This window comes from Pteropus medius, unplaced genomic scaffold, assembly GCF_902729225.1.
Source record: "Pteropus medius unplaced genomic scaffold, Ma_sr-lr_union100, whole genome shotgun sequence".
NCBI classification, from domain to species: Eukaryota; Metazoa; Chordata; class Mammalia; order Chiroptera; family Pteropodidae; genus Pteropus; species Pteropus medius.
Window position 1 is genome coordinate 1921984 of NW_024340695.1, and position 17338 is coordinate 1939321.

Here is a 17338-nt window from a genome sequence, read left to right on the forward strand (position 1 = left end):
CACTTACCATACAGGCTCTTGTCCTTGTCCCTTATTTGTCTTAAGCTGCTTACTGTAAATTTTGAAAGAAATTAAAGAAAGCCATTTCTGTGAGGGGGAATGATTTGTACTTACCATGAAATTATGTGCTACCAGGAAGTTATTACTATGCAGCTGTTATAGTGATGACAGGATGATATCTGCCTAGAGTGACCAGAACAGCATAGTATAAAAATTGCTCTGCTTGCTCCTAAAATAAATAGAAAATAACTGAATTACCAAAAGAAATTGTTATTTAGAATGAGCAGCTTGAAGGCAGTGTTAGGTATATTCTTTAAGTATGATTATATTGTCTCAAATAGTATATTAAAAGGCAATGTGGTATGGTAGAAGCCACTTTGGATAGGAATTAGGAGATATAATTCTATGTGACCTTAGGAAATTTTACATTTTGGGAGTCTTAGTTTCTTTAGCTATAAAACAAACCTTCCTTCTAATTCTCAACCTGCTCCAGCATGACCTTGGCAAGTAATAAGGAACCCCTGTTCCTCATCCATAAAGTGAGGATAGCAGTATTTATCTCATAAAGGTATTGTGAATAATAATGAAATAATGCATAAGAAGCTCTTAGGCCAATGCCTGGCACTGAGTAAATAATGTTAACTATTATTATTATTAGATGATCTTTTATGTATTCAAACTTGCAGAGATTTTGGACAGCATAACTTCAGTTACTTGGGCATAACTTCAGTTACTTGGGCATCATTAATGATATTTAGGAAATGATCACTTTTAGTATGTTGTTTCCCAGTATAATGACTTAGGAGAGCCTATGGTTTTTTCATTCATTCATTCATTCATTCATTCATTCATTCAATATTAGCTTACCTGGGAAGTATTCCAGCTCTTGGAAATACCCATTTGGTATCATGCAAAATAATCTGCAGTACTGTGTTAGTTGGACTATAATAATATCTATTATTTCACTTCTTACTGTTTTCTTCTTCTTTCTTTCCTTTATTTTTTCTAACCTGAAAATGTGACACTAGTACTGTACTTTTTGCATCTTGTGACAGGAGAATTTAGTACTTGGCAGCTTATAAAGATGACACTTTGGAACAGAGATGTCAGAATGACATTCAAAATATCCCTAGAATGCCGCTCAAAATATCTCATTTAGGCAGGCCTCTTAACCTATGTAATGGTCTGTACTCAGATTCATTTCTCAGCAATTGGATTACTGTGAGGTAGTGTAAGATTTAGCTTGACAGTTTCATGTTTATTTAGAAAGGTTGTGAAACACATGAAGGTTAAGGGTTAAAATAATGTTAACAAAGTTTTCCAAATATTTCACTTTTATTCTCTTTTCTCCGTATTATTCCAGTCAAGTAAATCAGAATATTCAAAACACATTTCTAAAAATTGTGGTAAGATAAACATAACATAAATTTTGCTATTTTAATTATTTTTTAATAAGTATACATTTCTTGGCATTAAGTATGTTAAGTGCCTCCATTGCCACTGTCCATCTCTAGAATTTTTTATCTTTTCCAACGAAAACTCTATACCCATTAGAATACTAAAGCCCCTCTTCCCCTGGCTGCCCTAGACTCTGGCAAGCACTATGCTGCTGTCTCTATGAGTTTTACTACTCTAGTAACTTCATGTAATTGGACTCATACAGTATTTGTTCTTTTGTGACTGGCTTATTTCACTTAGCATAATGTCTTCAGGGTTCATCCATGTTTTAGGATGTGTCAAAATTTTCTTCCTTTTAAAGGCTGAATAATATTCCATTAGGTATAATACCACATTTTGTTTATTCATTCATCCATTGATAGACACATGGATTGCTTCTACCTTTTGGCTGTTATGAATAATGCTGCTATGAACATGAGTATACAAATATCTGTTTAAGTTCCTCCTTTTACTACTTTTGATTATATACCCAGAAGTAGAATTTTTGGCTCATATGGTAAATCTGCAATTTTTTGAGCAATTGCCACCCTGTTTTTCATAGTGGCTATACCATTTTACATTTCTACTAGCAATGCTTAAGAGTTCCTATTTCTGCACATATGCCAACATTTGTTATTTATTGTGTATTTTTTTGTTATCTTTTTATTTGTTTGTTTGTTTATTTGTTTTTGGCTAATACCATTCTAAATAGCCATGAGTATTAAGTGGTTTATCACTGTTTTTATTTGCATTTCCCTAATGACTTGAGATGTTAAGCATCTTTTTATGTGCTTGTTGGCCATTTATTTATCATTAGAGAAATGTCTGTTTAAGTCTTGTGCCTGTGTTTGGTGAAAGACTTTTGAGGTCACAGAGTCAGGGAAGCTATTGATATGTTGGTAAACTAGCTAGGATGATGCTACAAGGGATTAAACTTGTTGAAGAGACAAACCACAAGTCAGATGCAAACATCTTTCATGGTTGTTCCTCGCAGCCTCGATTATACTTTTTCACTTTTTAAAAATTAAATTTATTGGGGTGACATTAGTTAATAAAATTATATAGGTTTGTACTTTATTGCTTTTTAAGTCATAGTTTTTGCTTAAAAATAAGATAACAAATATATATTCAACTTAGTAATTTAGGGGAAAAGTAAAGAAAACTAAGGAGGTAACAATAGGAATAAATTACAAACTAGGAATAAATGGAATTAAGTATAAGAACTGGTTTTTATTTAAAAATTTGGAAATAGAGAAATTGATGAAAACTATAGCAAGAAAAATTACAGAACTAAAGTTAGAATTGGAAACATAGACTTCATTAAAAAAATAGAGATTTTTCAAAATAGAATTCTATCCTGAGATGTATGATAATTATGTAAATCTCAATGTAATGATACTATATGGCTGAGTGGCATTTTATTTTATATACTTGTGATCAAATATGGTCCTTTTATTTTAGTTATCTAGTAGATCTAGTAGTTATTTATTTTTAGAAAAATACCTGGATGTTTCATTCAACCTAGTTTTTAGCATAAAATTTTCTTATTTTTGGTGTGTGTGTGTGTGTAAGTAGACATCATTACATACATTTGATAAGGAAGTTTGATTCCATTGTAAAGACTTAAGAAAACGGATATTTATGTGACAGACTTTGTAGAGGATAATTTCATTAGTGTCCTTCCTTAGTGAACGCTGTCAACAAAATACTGATTACCAAAACTGTCAAAGCTGTATTATAAGAAATAGGAAAATATGAGGCTGGATTATGCTTATATATTTGCTGAATTCTACCATTGACATTGAACAGCTATACTCTTTAAGGATAAATTTGAATTTAATGATGGATTTAATTTTTTTCCTTTAATTCACGCCAGTGACTATATGTTAATTACATAATGTGGCTTTCAGTAATGTAATGAATTATATGCGTGGAATTGCAAACATAATGGATAATATTTTTAATCTGAGTAATTTATTTCACCTTTAAAATGATTACAAGTAAGTAGTAAATAAAAGTAATATTAAAAGATATTTCCTTCATTTTTCTAACAGGGTCAACATATTTCATTAGCACCTATTCAAAAGCTTGAAGAAGCTCTCTATGAGTATCAGCCACTGCAAATAGAGACATGTGGACCACAAGTTCCTGACTTTGAGATGCTAGGAAGACTTGGGTAAGTGCCCAAAAGAACTTCTCATTGAGGAGCTGATGATTAGGGTTTTTGTTGTGTTGTTTCTATTTTTAACGGACACTTTGACATTATTAGATTTTGCATTTACAGAACTTTGTACCCTTTTGTAAAAAAGAATAGTGCTTAATACTAAGTTAATACATTATTTTTTTATGGTCTTATTAGATCTTTTGAGATTGAAATTGGATTGTATTAGCTCCCTTTTAAGGCTGTCTTTGGCAGCAATACTGAAGTAGCTGTTCATTTTCAGCTCATTATATATTTTTTAGAAATTAGGGCTTAATTCGTCAGTAGTGAGCCAGTAAAAATATGAGAGTTGAGCTCCTTGCCATGGAAAAGAGTAGATTTACTCACTGTCTGCTGTCTACAGTGAAACTATATTTATGAGAAATGAGTCACACAATACATTTTATGAAAAGATGTATGTAGGGCTGGCCAGCGGCTCGAAAGCTATTTATATGCATTCATTTTGAAAATGAATATGGGATTATAGCGTTTGTAAGTGATGGAGAGGATCAGTCTTTCTCAGGGGAGGAGGTGGGCATTTTTATACTTGAATAGTACAGACACAGACTTTTTTGGATAGAGCAAATAATATCTTGTTCTTGTGTCTCAATCTGAACTATTGAATAAAAAGATGATCCAGAATTGGTTGTTTCCTAAAAAAGTAAAATAGTGTAAAGATATAATGTGAAAAGAAAATAATGGATATAGTGATATCAAGTAATTAAAAAATAATTTTAAAAAAGACCCCAATAGCAAAAACAAGATATATGAAACAGATAAAATCTATTTGCATGTTCAAAAGCAAAGCCAGTTTTGAACATACCACCTAGTATTTTGATTATGAACATGGAGGCTCCAAGGTAAAATTATTACTAAAATGACAGATAATGTACTTATCTGATCTTTGGCAAATCTTTAAGGTTTTCTTTAGTTCTGAATGTTCATAAAGTCCTACATCCTCCAAGCACGAAGCCACGGCATGAAGCAAAGCCTAAAACTCCTTTTGAGTTTGAGATAAATTTATCAAATTATTGGCCTAAATGCTAAAACTGAAGCTTCAGGAGACAATCTAGGGTTTTACGACATAAAAAGTTATAAGTGATTTAGACATTGATTTCTTATCTCTTACTGGGTAAACAAGAGCCAGAATTCTATATCTCTAAAATAAATTTTCTTAAAATATTTACTTTTATGTCAGTGAAGACAAAGTATTTAAAATAGTACTCCTACAGGGTTATGAATTTTCTAATAATTTTGTCATCAAAATTACGTTTGAAAGATCATAGAAATGGCCATACATAATAACAGTGCACAAGTAAAATGTATGACAATTAGTACAAAGGATAGGAAGAGAGAAAAAACTGTGCTGTTGTAATGTTCTTACACTGCATGTGAAGTGGTATAATAGTATCTGGAGACAGACTGTGATAAGTTAAAGATGTTTAATAAAAACCCTAGAACAGCTACTAAAAATGTAAAACAAAATGGGATAGTTAGTAAGTCAATATCAGAAAATAATGAGATCATAAGAAATACTCCATTAATAAAAAGAAGGACAGGAAAAGAAGGAGGGGAAAAATAAAGAAATGAGACAATTAGGAAACAAATTGCATGATGGTAGACTTAATCTTAGCTATATTAGTAATTACATTAAATGTAAATGTTCTAAACCAACACTGTCCAATAAAACTTTCTGAAGTAATAGAAATATTCTTGGTCTGTACTATCCAAGGTAGTAGCCACAGTTACATGTTTCTGCTGAGCACTTGAGTGTGCCTAGTGTAATTGAGGAACTGAATTTTAAATTTTATTCAATTTAATTTAAATAAACACGTATGACTAGTGGCTACCATATTCGATAGTACAGGTCTAAATACTCCAAATAATAGGCTGAGATTCCTAGATTGGATTTAGAAAAGCAGAATTTACTGTATGTTTTCTCTAAGGATCTGGCATTGTCTGTAAAGATATAGTTTCTCTGAACTTCTTGGATCTATAATTCATTGTTTTTATTTTGTAGATATAACTATTATCTCTTCACAGATTTATTCTGCTCCATTTTCTGTTTTTATTCTGAGATTCTGATTTCACATATGTTAGACCTTTTACTATTTTACAGTTCTTCAGTGCTCTATTTTGTGTTTTTTGATCTTTTCTTAAATTTGTGTTTCAGATTTGTATTATTCCTCTTGTCCTTTCCTAAAGTTCAATTTTTCTTCTGTTTCCTTTCTGCTGATAAATCCATCAAAAGAATTATTTTTGATACTGCAATTTTCATATCTAGCACTTCCATTTCACTCCTTTCTGTAATTTCCATCACTTTACTGAAATTTCCTATGTCTTTATACATGTTATCCACCTTTTTCACTAGATCCTTTAACTCATTAATCATGTCATTTTAAAGTACCTCTTTGATACTTCCAACATCTCTTGATCTGGTTCCGTTGACTATTTTATGTCTTGATGAAAGAGTTGTTTTTCCTGCTTTCTTGTGGGTTTATTATAAATATCCAATATTGCTTGAATATTGGATATTCTGTGCAACAGAACGGTAGAGATTGAGGTAAGTAATATTTATATCCAGAAATATTTGTCCCTTATTCTGTTAGGCCATTGGTGTTGGGAGTTGAGTATTAAGTCTGCAGTTTGATCTCAGTTTAGGTTTTGTGGTTGCTCTAGTTACCGTCAGTATATCAGAGGCTTCAGATTCTTCCAGTTGTGGTCTCTTGCCACATTGTGACTGGTATGAGGCCTAGAGTGCTGGAAGGATTTTCCCAGTTTTCTTCCTCTGCCCTCAGCTTTCAGCAGGCCCTGCAAGCCCAAGCCACGCAGGAGTTTTCTCTTTATGCCCCTCCCTGATTTTGCTTTTTACTTGGAATAAGTCTTACGGTGGGAGCAAGGGGATTTCTTAGTTCTCCTATTCAAGCTTTAATCTTAGAAGGTCCTCTGTGGTGGAGCCTTGGGTGGTACTCTCAGTGTACCTATCTCTTTCCCAGAGGCAAACAACTTTTGTCTTCTACTTCAGAGTGCAAGTGGGTTTGCTATTCCTCTCCCATCCCCACAGCTGAACTCTGTGTTGTATTCATGGTGATGGGGGTGTCCTGGGTATAAGATAGTGATAGTTTCCTGTCCCTCCCCGACCTGTGCTTTGCATTAGTATGTTAGTCTCGGCAAGAGTAGGTGTCCTGCTTTTCCTCAGTGGTTGAAAGTTTTGACTGTGTCAGTTTAGGTTTCAGGAGGGTGACAATAGGTTTTCTACTCCTCCCCCAGTGGCACCCAACCTTTGCCTTTCCCCAGTAGCTGAGTCTTGGTTGTTTTTTTTTTTTGTTTTTGTTTTTTTTTTTAGTAACAGTTCATTTCCTCTTCTATTTAGTGTTCAGTGATTGCTGAATAGGATAAGCATCCTGTAGATAAGGTATAACAATAGTATGTGTACTTTTTCCAAGTTTTTTATACCTAAAATCTTATTTAAACTTAAATAAAGGGAGCTGGATTGCTTTATTTTGGCGGGAGTTGGGGATCTTTCATTACTAACCATTGACAATTTAGAATTTAGTTCTAGATTTCTAGAAGTAGACTTTTGTCTCAACAAAGACTACATATATTCGTATCCACAAAAGTTAAGAAGGCAAATTGTTCTGATTACAAACAAACAAACAAACAAACAAACATGTATGCATTTCAAGCAATAGACCTTGACTGTGATAGTTTCTTTTAGACATCGGTGGCTAATGAGTGGAGGAATTTCTACATCATCAATAGTGACATCAGAATTGCTAAAGAAACATTGACTTTTGACATAAAACTATCTACCAAAATAGAATGTATCTCATACCTTCCTTCTCTTTACCCTTCTACCTTGAGAAAGGGATTGAATTCTATACAGATAATTTTTGGAGCCGGTCTCTTTAGTAATAGGTTATGACCTAATATTTAAACATTTGCCAAAATAAATCTTAAATAGATTTCTGATACTACTAGTTCATTTTCTATTCTGAAAGCCATATGTTTCCTTTTTTCTTATTCTAGAATACATTTTTACCTACTATAATTTTCAGAAAAATTTAGAGAGAAACTGAAGAAGTTACTCTGTGAAGTTACTTTTCAAAGAATGATTTGGTATCCTCAAAGGCGATGCTTTTAAAATACAAGGAATATTAACTTCGGTTGACTAAAGGTGTAATTGTTACACATCTGTCCTAACAGTTGTCCACATCTTCGTTAGAAGAGCGAATCTAATAAGTCTTAGTTATCTCTGTACAGTAGGCTCTTCCTCTTCCCCAAGTTCTCTAGCTTCTACTCCTTTCTTTTCTTTTCCTATTACAACAGAATTTCCATTTTGTATTATGTTATTCTACAGAGGGAACGAGTTTAATTTCTCTAGAGGCAAATAGAGAATAAATTAACTACCTCATTTCCATTTTCTTATATCTGCTTTGCAATCTCTATGACATGATGAATTTAAGAGTAGTACACTGGCAGCTTCACTTTAATTGGCGCAAAATTGTGGATGCAGGCACTTTCGAATTAATTTTAATTATATATTTTTGGGAGTGGGTGACATAAGGTCTTGGGAGAATGCCTCCAAAAAAACTACAGTTTTGTCCTCAGGTATAACTTTGATAAAGGATGAATCAAAAAGTACATTGCCATGAGATTTTGGGTGATTTTTAATGATATCTTTTCTAAAGTTAAACTTGAGAAGTAGATGAAGAATAAATGAGATTTTCTCATTTGGGAGAGTATTATGAATATATATTTATAGTTCAAATTGTACTGGCAGTACACTTCTGGTTTGCTCAAGGCAATATGTAAACACGTTTTATTAATTCTGTGCCAATGGGAGCAAGCTTTGGGAAAACTTAACTGCTAATTGAAATTCCCCAGACTGGCTTTAGTGGTTGGTTTAGTAAAGTCTCTTGATTGGCACTGTGAGATTGTCTTTTTAATAATCAACTAGCTTTCTAGTGAATATTTTACTACCTTCTACTCAAAGAAGAATTATTCCCTTAACTGATATACATCTTAAGCATTTATCAACTTTATTCATCAATTTCAGATTATTTAATCAAATATCACTACTGTTTTAAATATATATGTGATTTACTTAATATGGGCTGTTTATTTGTGAGCTTCTTGTAGAAATAAGGAAAAACTGTTGTTTTATAAGGTAAAATATGGTCTTTAAGTAAGATGTATATTTTTCAGTTATCCTTATTCATGAATTTAAATGAAGCCATTTGCTACCAAAATTTTAATCATTTCCTGTAGAGCATTTCTGTATGTCTTTTGTGGTAGAGTATGGTAGCCAAATGCACATGTTCATTTCTTTCTCTTCTGCTAACATAACCAATATTTTTTGTGCTATCAATTTAGTATAGCTTTAAAAAATGGATTTAAACTATGATGGTTTAAATCTTGAGTCTTTCCTAACCAGGTAATAGATTATTTAACTATTATTGCATAATTAGTTGTGAAAATTGTGGTAGTAATAATAGTATTAAATCAGTTAACTAGAACCTGTTGATAAGTAAAAATTTCTTGTTTGATCTCCATCAGCACCTATCAATTATTTTTTTTGTGTGGCTACAGACTGCATTGATAAACCCAACTTGCTGAACAAAAGTAACTGATCTGTTACAAATCCATTACCATTATTAACAAAGCAATTAAAAGTGTTCATTCTTGAGGAAATAGGGTAGGGTGTAGTCCCCCATAATAGAAGATCTGCCTTCATGGTAACATTGGAGATACTTTTCATGACCATTCTTTTGCTCTTAAAAATTGATAAATTGGAACTTTGTATTTTAAAAATTCGAGATGAGATATTAAACATTCTAACAAATTTTTTGTTTTAACATTCTCCTTGTCTCCCTTAAGTCCTTTCTCATTGTTGGAGAAAACTTTCTGTTATATCAATCTGGTCATGTCTCTCTATTATTAATATCCTTCAGTAGCTCATCTTTACCTGCATAATCTGACCCCATCTACCTGCCATATATCCTGCCCCTCTCATACTTGGTGTTTCTTAAGAACTTCGTGGTGTCGCACACGTTTTTGTGCCATTGCATGTGTTGTTTGGTTTCCTTAAGAGGCGCTTTGCCTTTACATTTCTTGCTCAGCTCCCCTAGTAATTTCTTTTCAGCCTTTCTGCCCTGTGCGTGAATTATTGTTTATGTTCCATGTGCCCCGTTCTGTTGGGGTAGTATTGTTTTACTTGTTTCTATGAGGCAGTCATATAGTAAGACTATTAACCTTTGAAATTCCAAAAAATTTGTCTATTACATTATTTATGATGTGAAGTAGTTTTAATCTGAGCCATGTTACTTTAATCTGGTGTCATGTTATTTTTCTATTGTTCTTCTACTTAGGAAGTTCTAAACCAACACTGAACTTTGTGTATTTTTATTTATATTATAATTTTTATGTAGCTTCAGTTTTCACATTTAATCACTTAATCCATCTGGAATTTATTTTGTTGCGAGGAGCTATAAAAGAATTTTTATTATCAACATAGTAAATCATTTGGCCCAGAATAATTCATTTAATAATCCCTCTTCTCTCCATTAATGTGTTACATTAATATACCAGGACTTTTTCTCTGCTGCCCTTTCTTTTCCATTAATCTGTTTCAGTTTTTCAGCAGTATCACATTATTATTAATATAAATTCATAACGTGTTTTAATATTAAGTCGTGTATTTATTTTCTATTGCTGTATATCAAATTACCACAAATTTAAGCATCTTAAAACAATATCCATTTTTATGTCATTTATTATCAGTGTCTGAGTCAGCAGTCTGGGCACTGGTTACCAGGATCCTCTGCTCTGGTTGCACATGGTTGCAACCAAACTATCAGCAGGTGCTGTGGTTTTATGTAAGCAAAGCTTGGGGATTGCCTTCCAAGCTCATTTATGTTGTTGGTAGAATTAGGTCACTTGCATATGTAGACTTTACAATGGCTTCCATCTTTTTTAATGCTAGCAGGAGAAAATTTCTTTGAATCTTTTCCTTTTTAAGGGCTCCTACCTGATTAAGTATGGTCCACCTAGATAATTTCTCTTTTATTAACTTGCAATCAACCAATTTGACATCTTAATTACATCTGCAAAATGCCTTTTGCTATATATAGTAGTGCCCCCTTATCTGCGGGGTACATGTTTCAAGACCCCCCCAGTGGATACCTGAAATTGTGTATAGTACCGGACCCTATATATACTATGTTTTTCTTAATCATACATGCCTGTGGAAAAGTTTTGTTTATAAATTAGGCATAGTAAGAGTTAACAACAGTAACTAATAATAAGATAGAACAGTTATAACAATATACCCTAATAAAAGTTATGTGAATGTGGTCTTTTTCTCTCAAAATATTGTATTACTATACTCACCCTTCTTCTTGTGATGATGTGAGATAATAAAATGCCAGACTTATTTCTGAATTTGTGTGACCATCCCTTACTTGCAGTAAATGGCTTGATGTCACTCATTTCAGGGAATCTCTTGCTTAAGTCTTTATATAGGGTCCATGCTTTCCAGTGTAACACATTACCTCAGTTGGAACACGTTTTCTTTTCATGTCTTCCACCCACAAATTTAATGCCATTTCCATCTTAACTAAGCACTTATCATGTACTAGGGCGGTGAGTTTTGCAGTTAGGGATGGTACAGCAAAACTATCATGAATTTCTTTTTTTCTTCACAATTTCAGGGATAGAAGATTTGTTTTTTCTGTAGATCTTAGCAGCCTTGGTGTATGATATTTTTTCTTATTAAGTTGAGAAATTTCACCTTTTTACTTAAAGGAAGCACTTTATAGCTTCTCTTTGGCATATATGAATTAATAGCATCACTACTCTTGCACTTTAGGAATATTATTAAGTAAAATAAGGGTTACTTGAACACAAGCATTGAGATACCATGACAGTTGATCTGATAACCAAGCTTCTGGTGACTAATGGGCGAGTAGCATATATAGCATGGATACCTTGGATAAAGGGATGAATTACATTTTAGGCAGAATGGAGTGAGACAGTGAAAGATTTCATTCAACATGCTACTCAGAACAGCACACAATTTCAAACTTATGAATTATTTATTTCTAAAATTTTCCATTTAATATTTTGGACTGTGGTTGACCCTGGGTAACTGAAGCCACAGAAAGCAAAACTGCAGATAATGGAGGACTACTGGAATATAATATCAGGAGTGAAATCCAGCATACAGGTGGTATGAATCTTGGGGGCCATCTCAGAATTCTGCCTACCATACATGGGACAAATCTTACTGTGCTACTTATCTTTTTCAAAGTATTCTTTGCATTTTTATACATTTATTCTTCCAAAAAATTGTCCAGAGCAACAAAGCATTCTATAATTCTTTAAAGTTTTCTATACATTTGAAAATTTTCAGAATAAAATACTGTGAAACAATGAAACAGATCAAACCAAAACCTGCCAACAACTTAACTAAGACACAGTCATCCCTATAACACCCAAGAAAACAACCAAACACCACTCCTTTTAGGATTTTATTTGGAATTGCTTTAGAATTATAAACTGAGTAGAACAGAATAGGCATTTAAAATTTACTGAGTTTTCATATATCTCACACATTTCTTGGAAATGAATTTTCCTTATATCATAATTGTGATGCTATCGTTATAAAATTTTCACTATGCTTTCTAACTGGTTCTTGCTTAAATATATTTTATTTTGTATCTAGCTGCTTTACTGAGCTCTTATAATTTTAATTGTTCTATTAGATGAATATCTGGGGTTTTATTTGGAAGTCGGTCATCTGAAAAAATGAAATTTTTTTGTTTAAATGTTCTAACTTCAATTTTATATTTTATTGCATTTGGCTAGAACTTCTTGACCTGATGTTACACAGTTCTGGTAATATTTCTGATTATTTTGTGAATGCTTCAAGTGTTTCATCATTAAGTATTGTGTTGGCTCTGTAAGTGATTTTTCTTATATTGAGGAAGTAGTTTTTTAAATCACATTGAATGAATTTCTGTTTTTTTGGTCAAGGTCTTTACCTATTGACTAATTAATTATACGTGGATTGCCTAAGAATGGAGAATAGGTGTTTTGCTTTATGTTTGTTTTGTTTTTGATACTGTCCATTTAAGTTTATATGTTAGTTTTAGAAGAAGTCTCAGGAGCACCAGAAAAATCAAAGAATATGGAAAAATAGAAGTCACAAAAATGATCACAACATGTATGTATATATAATTATTTTACATAATTATACTTTGTTGTAATTATGAGAGTATTACTGAATTAACTTTTTTTTCTTTTGCTGGCCATGACAGCAAAATGTCTTTAATATCTGTTTTTGTTGGCATTTGAATTAGAAATCAACTCACACATTTAACATGAACCTTTTTGCTTTAAGTCTTAGTCTGGCTCTAGTCTGGTAAGTTTTAAATCTTTTTTATGCAATCATGGAAAAAATATGTTTCTGCTTGAAGCAGTTGTCAAACAAGCTTCTTTCATCGGCAGTCAGACACAGGGCAGCTGAACGAGGCTGTTTAGTCTAGAGTAAATGCTCACGAGATTACAAGGTCACTGAGGAAATGTAATTATGCAGTTGATTCCAGAATAGTCTTTTGTACTAGGGACTTTAAGAGTATTAAATCACAATATTAATAAAATATATATTTCAAAATTAAGCTCGGAAAGAAAAGAAGCACTAAATAAATCAAAGTATTTAGTTTATTAATAAAATTATAACTATAAATTATTACAATGAAATATAGTTTTAATTCAAAATTTTATAGGACCCTAAAAAAGCAAGCTCAATTTATTATTGGAATTTGGTCAATTTCTCCCAAATCGTTATAAAAGTCAGTAAACCCTGTATATCTATGTATAATTGTCTCCATTGGGAAATGAAACCTCATAGTATTTACCTCATGTTAATTGAGAAAACAATTGATTATTTAGTAGTTCCTTTACTTTTCTTATTTTTTTGATTATCAAGCACCTCCTGCATGCCAGTTGCTCTTCTAGGTGCTGAGGAAACAGCAGTGAGCAAAACAGAGAAAACACCTACTGTCATTAAGCTTACATTCTACTGAGGTGAAACCAACAATAAAAATACACGAATGAATCTGTTAGATAATAATTAATACTTCAAAGACGAATACAGCAAGATAAAGGGACATGTAGTGATTGGAGTACGAATGCTATTGTTATGTAGGTAGTGATGGAATCTTTTGTAGTATGGTATTTGAACAGAAATGAATTAAGCAAAGAAGTTAATCATGTGATATCACAGAGAGAGTCAGAAGGAACTGTAAGTACAAAGCCCTTAAGGCAGGAGTGTATATGAGGAAGAGAAACGAGGTGGGTGAAGCAGAGTGAATTGGGGAATGATAGGAGATGAGGTCAGAGTGGGAGCAAGTTTTTTTTTGTAAGGAGGCAGACTGGGCCCGGTTAGATCATGTAGGGTTTTTTAGATGGTGGTCGAGATTTGGACTTCTACTTTGAAGGAGATGGGTAGTCATAGGAGAATTTTGGACAGGGGTGTGTTACATAACTTACATTTAGAAAGATTATTTATAAGAGAATTGATGGGTTGAAAGGAAGAAAACTTGTAGCAGTCCTGGTTAAGATGGTAGTGGCTTATACTAAGATGGTAGCAGTGTAGCACTGAGAAAGTAGCCAGATTATAGATATAATTTTGATAGCTGACTAGAGAATTTTTAATGGATTGGATATAGGGGATATGAAAAAGTTGCTCCCAGGATTATATCTGAGCAACAAAGCTGCTGTTTGCTATGATGAAGGAGATGGGGGAGAGGTTCTTTGAGGCAGCATAGTTGTGCCAGTTGCTTTAGGTTCAGTTATTTATCAAATATTATTACTAAAAAATATGTTTCTAAAGAGATGCAAGAGCTGGGAGAAAAAAACTTTTGAGGTACTCCATACAACTCCTCTTTTATGGGAGACTTAAGTGTAATGAGATCACTATAGAGGAAGAAAGAAAACTCTTGATCTCATAGTCACATCTCTGGTTAGTACAAAACGAAGACTAGATTCTTAGTTTCTTAGGATAATTTTTCTTTGCTCTACCATATGACCTTGCCGTATACAGAGCTTTCAAAATCTAAATGAGCTATATTTTTATTATGCTTTTAGATTATTATAGTTTCAGGAAGTATATTTAAGAACTGTGGATTAAATTATGTAGCAATTTTCCTTATGTTCTCTAAAAAAAAAAACAGAAGAAAAGAAGATTGTTCTACTCTAAGCATGAGTCAAATTCTCATTCTCCGTTCTCTGTGGTTTTTTGTTGTTGTTGTTTTTGTAGGGGTGTGTGTGTGTGTGTGTGTGTGTGTGTGTGTGTGTGTGTGTAAAATAGGGTTGAGTTGGGCATAGTGACTCATGAACTTTTGGATTGGAGCAAAGGTGAAGGTCACCTGATAACCTGATAGCAGAAGTATAGCCAAGGGTGGGTGGTAGGAATGGTCTGTCTCAGGAGCAGGCAGTATGGGGTTGCATTGTCTGTAGAGAATTTAAAAAATAATAAAACCAATTAAAAGCCACTCTTTTTTATCATCAGGTACTAGCAGTTCTAAACAATGTCCGTTTTCAAATACTCCTTCCTGAAGAAGAAATCTTTTGTTGGTCCACATTCTAAATAATTGCTGTTATTACTTTTGAATTTAATAGTATATATGTGAGCTTCCAATTACACATCTTTTATTTTGTTCTTTAAAAACATTGTATTTGTACGCAGAAGTTCATTCAGAGAACTTCTAGTTTCATAATCTGCCCCAGACTTTACCCCTTCTGCCAACCCCAACCCCTACAAACTCAGCTACATTTAGCTTTATTCAAGAGTAAGTATGTGAGGTTTTAGAATCCTTCCAACTCCTTTGGTAAAATTTCCATTTCCAACTCCCCTGTGGTACTGCATATTCCTGAGTTTCAGTGGTAGTTTAAAGTAATCAGTGATAGCCCAGTGATTGTAAAGATGAAATAGAATGTAAGTTCTTGGAGCATTTATTTATGTGTAAAGCTTTCAACTAGGGGGCACCTAAAAGTTTCCAGAACCAATCTAAGGAAACAGAGACATGAATAGTATTGCAATTTTTGGAATTTATTGTGAAATAGATATTTTATGAAACTCTGTCAAACTCATCATTAAGATATTTCCTAGCAGTTTGGATATCTGTTGCTTCAGGAAAAAAACTTGAAATTAAAATTAACAAAAGAATTCTTGAATTGATTATGAGCAAAGATAAATTTACAAATCTGGATTTATCACCTATTGAATATGTATATGCAAAGAAGATCAATTTTAGTGAATTCATTGACAAATTTGCAGAAATAGAATCTCAGAACATAAACTATAATGTGAGTCCATTATGTACTTATATTTTCCTGTTTTCAAAAATTAAATAATGAGTATTTTAATCTGTTACTTTCCCCCTTTTGTGATGTAAATTTCATTTCACATTGAAAATTGTTTATGGGCACAATTATGTGTACTTCTGCATTGTTATTATTTTTCAGTTTATGATTATTACAGAAAATTTTATTGTATAGAGGAAGAAGTGTGGTAAAAAAATGCTCTTTTCTGGCTGTCTAATATACTAGGAGTGCAGCTGCCTGATAAGAGTTGGCCCTGAGGACAGGATCCTGTGTCATAGGTTTCTATAACATCAAAATATCTAGTGAATTTAGTTATAAATATAAATTCTCCATCATATTTGGTCATATTGCTTTTTGAAGAATGTGGAGACTTAGATTTGAAAAAAACAACAATAAAAATATGTAATGGTCAGGATTTAGGTACTACTTAGTTTAAAAGAATTGTGATTATTTAATCTGGAAAACATGGTTATGCTTTTGGGGAGAGCAGAATAAACATGGTTGCTAACCATTTTTTAATTTATGAAGAATTTTTGAAGGGAGTACTGTTTTTGAAAGGAAAATTGCCAGTAAGATGGTAAAATGTAGATTGGATGACCAGCCAAGATTGGCTTTAATGCTGAAATATTTCAGTGTGGTAAATGGTGCTGATTGGTTCTGTATAGCTTTGGTATGTATTTGAGAGTGAGATGCTATTTCAGATAATTTTTCAAAGCCTTTTGCCATTCTTGGATTGTGCATGCCTCAACGTAACTTCATTGACTTTGCCCAGCTTCTCAATGTTAGCTTTTTGTCATACTATTTATCGTATATTTCTAAATAACACAATTATACAGTTGTTCTTTGATTTCTAATTTTAGACCTGTCTCGTGATGTCCTAATATAAGATATGAAGATTTAGCCTTTAGAGACTCCTTCCCTAATCTTATTTCACTTCTCCTATTATCTCTCAACAGAGTTATATCACACTTTTAAAATTGAATCAATACTTTACTAAAAAAAAAAAATTTCTGTGGTAAATATGTAAATATTATTTTCAGCTGAGCCACATGATATACTATGATTGTATTTCTTTAGATTTCTCATGTTGCTTTGCTGATTTTTTTTCCTTCATATTTTTCAGTTGGACATCATCTGTATCTTGCATATTTCATCAAACTCTAAAATCTTACCTTTTCTGAGGCTAATGGATGTGAAAACAAAATAGAAACTTACCATTTGTCACCTTTGGCTTTCTTTAACCTCCTTACCCAGTCTAGATAGAGCTTCAGTGCTGTTTTGTTAATAGCATAATGTCTCCTGTCTTCTTGT

The 17338-nt window shown here is 32.6% G+C and overlaps 1 protein-coding gene across 2 annotated transcripts in view; it reads left to right on the forward strand.

Annotated features, from left to right (window-relative positions):
• The window catches only part of MNAT1 (MNAT1 component of CDK activating kinase), a 173259-nt gene that overhangs the window by 103238 nt on the left and 52683 nt on the right, over positions 1-17338 (forward strand). Inside the window, exons 7-8 of one of the 2 annotated variants that reach the window (XM_039864402.1) lie at positions 3492-3613; positions 12787-12892. In XM_039864402.1, coding sequence (XP_039720336.1) covers positions 3492-3613; positions 12787-12877 — 213 coding nt within the window. In that variant the 3' untranslated portion in view covers positions 12878-12892. Of the gene's footprint in view, positions 1-3491; positions 3614-12786; positions 12893-17338 lie in introns of those variants that run through there. The other variant, XM_039864393.1, reaches the window with a different exon arrangement.